This window comes from Aplysia californica, unplaced genomic scaffold (assembly GCF_000002075.1).
Source record: "Aplysia californica isolate F4 #8 unplaced genomic scaffold, AplCal3.0 scaffold00206, whole genome shotgun sequence".
Taxonomy (NCBI): Eukaryota; Metazoa; Mollusca; class Gastropoda; order Aplysiida; family Aplysiidae; genus Aplysia; species Aplysia californica.
Genome location: NW_004797476.1, coordinates 840,655 through 844,629, shown reverse-complemented (window position 1 = coordinate 844,629; position 3,975 = coordinate 840,655). Strand labels below are relative to the sequence as shown.

Below are 3,975 nucleotides of genomic sequence, written 5' to 3'. Positions count from 1 at the left end.
CATTTTGGGAAAACCCTCACCTTGTAGAGGGTGTGTAGGAGAATGGCTCGTATTAAACACATTATATATTGTGTTCAACTTCGATAGATAAAATGGCTTCCGAAATTATGAAAAAGAGAAAGGGGGAGAACGAGAGAGAGAGAGAGAGAGAGAGAGAGAGGGAGGGAGGGAGGGAGAGAGAAGGAGGAAGGGAGGGAGGGGGAGAGAGAGACAGACAGACAGAGAGATAACAAGAGAGAAAACGGGGAGGGGGAGAGCCACAGACAGACAGACAGACAAATAGAGAAGGACAGAAAGAGAAAAATAGAGGGAAGACAGGTGGGAAGAAAGAGAGACAGAGAAAAGGAGAGAGAATTAGGAAAGTCTTAAAAATTGAAACAAGACATCACGACATAAAATTCATGCATTTAAAAAAACAAAAAAACAAAGATGAATAACATAGCTGCCACTCAGGAATTTCAATAAAGGAGGAAATTCAAGCGAAGGCGTACGCGTGCTCCCCGAAGGCCGGAGTAAAACCAGTGAGATCCAGAGGCAATATCTTGGAATATCTAGCCCATGTTTTTGGAAGGGAAAAGTGTCATATTTATTAACAATAGGCTACTGAATTAAAATGTGTTTGAAAAAAAACAAAAAACAAACTAAGACAGTAAGTTGACGAACAAGCATTTGACACAGTTTGGTGACTAAAAATCCAGTGTTTGTTGCCAGCTGGTGTCTCATAAAAAGATTTCTTTCCCTTAAACTTGACCATTGATGTAGAGCAGTATTGGATCAAGGAGGCAACACCTTTGCCACTGCACTGAGCCATTTCTTTGTCGCACCAAACCCAAAATGCAGCAAGCAGCTTGTTCAATTTTCTAATGAACTTTTCAAATCGCACACCGTCTGCTTCTTTCTCATTCCAGCTCCTTTTATTTTTGCATTTTGCATCATTTTAATTTCTGCCGTTTTTAATGACAACTCCGCGTGCCATCGTCCTGATGCTCGATCGACACTGTTGCTCCACAATAAACAATGTGAATCTAGCGCTAGGCCTAGAAGAACGGAAGTAGAAAGCTACGGGTTGACATGCGTAAGCTGCCTTTTCGTCTTTCTCCCAGTTCGATGTTTTCCGTGTGTAAAAAAAAAAAAATCGCAACCGAGAGCAGTCCAGCAGAGGAAGGAGAAAAGTAGCGGGAAAAGCTAGATGAAGTGGAGTTAGCAGAAAAGTGGCAGCTATGATAATTAAAAACCAAAGACACATTATAGACTCCTTACACTCACACGGTAACAGAAATTACCCATCCCAGCATAACATTTCAGACTATCAGACAGAGACTTCAAAGACAGAAAGACGATTCAAAGACTGTTCAAACCAGAAACAGAATGAGAAGCTTTTCAGTTGTGAGGACAGACACTTCTTAAAAAATAAGCATGTGACAACATTCCTTGACACCATGTTGCACCCCTCACCGTTTCTATATTTACAAGGATTCAGTTCCTCTCTACAAATCCGCACGTTATTTATGAGGTCCTCCGATCTCCATGCATCTTGTCCACCAGGGCATGGTATATCAGGAGGTAAACATCTGGACCAAAAAAAATGGTTCATTTTTAAATATTACATTCCACAACTTGACATAACCATGAAACAAGAACTGTATTATCTTGAGGTCCCTGTCAAATTAACATGAAGAGTGACATTTTTGTTGCTTAGACCACTAAAGGAAGCATCATTTTCGAGAGTGCATATTATATATACTATATATATATATATATATATATATATATATATATATATATAGTAAAACCTGTGTAAGACGGCCACCCATTGTCAAGGAGAAAAGTGGCGGTTTAAGACAGGTGGCCGTCTTAGGCAGGACTGATGAAGATGAAGAAAACAAACCGTTTCCATCTGAAGTCCCAATCGAAAGTAGCCGCATTGTTGTTGTTTTTGTTGTTGTTGGTTTGTATTTTGTTCGTTATTTTTATTTTGTTGCTGATTTTCCGCATTGGTGACAATAAAACGAAATGTATCAGACGAGGAAGACCGAGTGCTATGGTCAAACAAACACATGGGTCGCCACCACTTGGAAAACGAGCGACGTTTCTGTCGCAAGTTCATATTGATGTCCATTGTTACTTCGTTACAGACTGGATAAACAGTGACAACTCATCTCACATACGATTTGTGTATGAGTTCTGGGCGGGGCTTATGGGTTATGAGGGATCACATGCTTACCTCATCAGCAGCTGAAAATTGGTACCTATTGGTCAACAGTGGGAGGGGCCTACGCAACATGATTGGTTGGAGGGACTACCTAACAACAAAGACAGGTGATTGGATTATGACAGCTGGCCCACAACGCCAGTAGCCAGTGCACAATTTATGACAAAACGTAATGGAGTCACTGAGGTGGCCGTCTAAGACAGGTGTTATTGCTTAGTGTGGTAAGGGTTGTGTGTTAAAATATGGTGGCCGCGGCCGCGTTGGACAGGTGCCCGTTTTACACAGTTAAATTATATAGAAAAAACGCAAGGGGGGAAATGGAAAGAGGCCGTTTGTACAGGCGGCCGTCTTATAGAGGTGGCTGTCAGGGCAGGTTTGACTGTATTAGTGTTCAGTAGAAATTATATCAGGTCAATTAGTGTTGTGTCAAATAGTGTCACATACCCTGACCTGACTTGATTATTAATGGCGATAAAGCAATACCTATGAACAGCTTTACCCCTAGCAAAATGAGCTGGGACAAAAGAGGGCGTGACATTACAACTACTAGGACGAGAGGGAGGTTTGAGCATTGAACTTTACTTCCAATCAAAACTTCCTATGATGACTCAAAGTCTATGTGCACTTTTTTTCTTTAGCTTGTTCACTTTCGTCTGACCGCCTTAAAAAAAATTTAGCTAGCTCATTTAGGAATCTACCTAGGTCAACGAAACTTTGTATGGCACTTCTGCAGGCCAGCGACCAAACAAAAATATTTTTTACAAAAAATTTTGATCCAATTTTTAAAAAGTTTTTCTTTTTGGGCCCTATATTAAAAACTGCTCTTTGGATACATACACAGCATCACTAAAATAAATGACTTACAGTAACATTGCCTACAAATTGCTTATTTTGAGACAGCGACACCAACCTGCCCCCACATTTCAGTGTAAGCTTGAAGATTTCATCCCCCCGCTGTCTGGACGACTCCATGTGAGTCCAGAAATTTAATCATCCCGTCTCTTGAATCGTGTTTCTCAGGCGAACGTTAAAGTGTGATGTTGAAAAAAAACATGTCAACTTTTAAACATTTTAGGTGCATGCTGTAAATTCCCTCTATAATTTTTTGGACCTGCTTTCGGTTCATATCAAAGAGCACGTGTAGGAACCTACGTTTGCAGTGACCTTTATGAATGGGCTTTTTGATTCCGTTGGTCATCCAACTTTTAGTCCCATATATGCAAAGGTCTGAAAAGATTTAACGGAGCGATTTTATTTTATCTTGTTTTAACAGCGGTCAGACTGAAGTAAACAAGCTATAATTGTGTCGAGGCTGAAGGAACAAGGATCCTGACAAAGACAGTTTTTAAAAAAAAAATTTTTAAAGGTGAAAACAGTTTGGACTTCACAACAATGGCAGATGAGTTAGATTGTCAGGCAAGGAAAGCCAACATAAAGTGGACTAAACACTATTTATTGTATAGGAGTTAGGCTAAGTCAACTTACAAGTACATAATATCTGTGTTCTTTGTTAAATCAGCCTCAGTGACGTTCTGTATTGGATTCGCTTCCAGTGACCTGTGTGAGAAAGGGAACAATCATTTAAGAACTAGACAGATACCATAAATTGATCTAGGCCTGAAAAAAAGCAGGTATACAGTCAAAATACACAGAACAGAAAGAAGTAAGATTTTCCAGCATTTACGTTTTAGACAGTGTGTGTGTGTGAGTGTGAGTGTGTGTGTGCGTGTGTGTGTGTGTGTGTGTGTGTGTGTGTGTGTGTG

The 3,975-nt window shown here is 40.2% G+C and overlaps 1 protein-coding gene across 1 annotated transcript in view; it reads right to left on the bottom strand.

Annotated features, from left to right (window-relative positions):
• LOC101864623 (all-trans retinoic acid-induced differentiation factor) overlaps window positions 1–3,975 on the bottom strand; it is a gene marked incomplete in the record, with an annotated part of 14,980 nt that overhangs the window by 2,751 nt on the left and 8,254 nt on the right. The window contains 2 exon segments of the mRNA XM_013083036.2: window positions 1,456–1,571; window positions 3,698–3,769. Coding sequence (XP_012938490.1) covers window positions 1,456–1,571; window positions 3,698–3,769 — 188 coding nt within the window.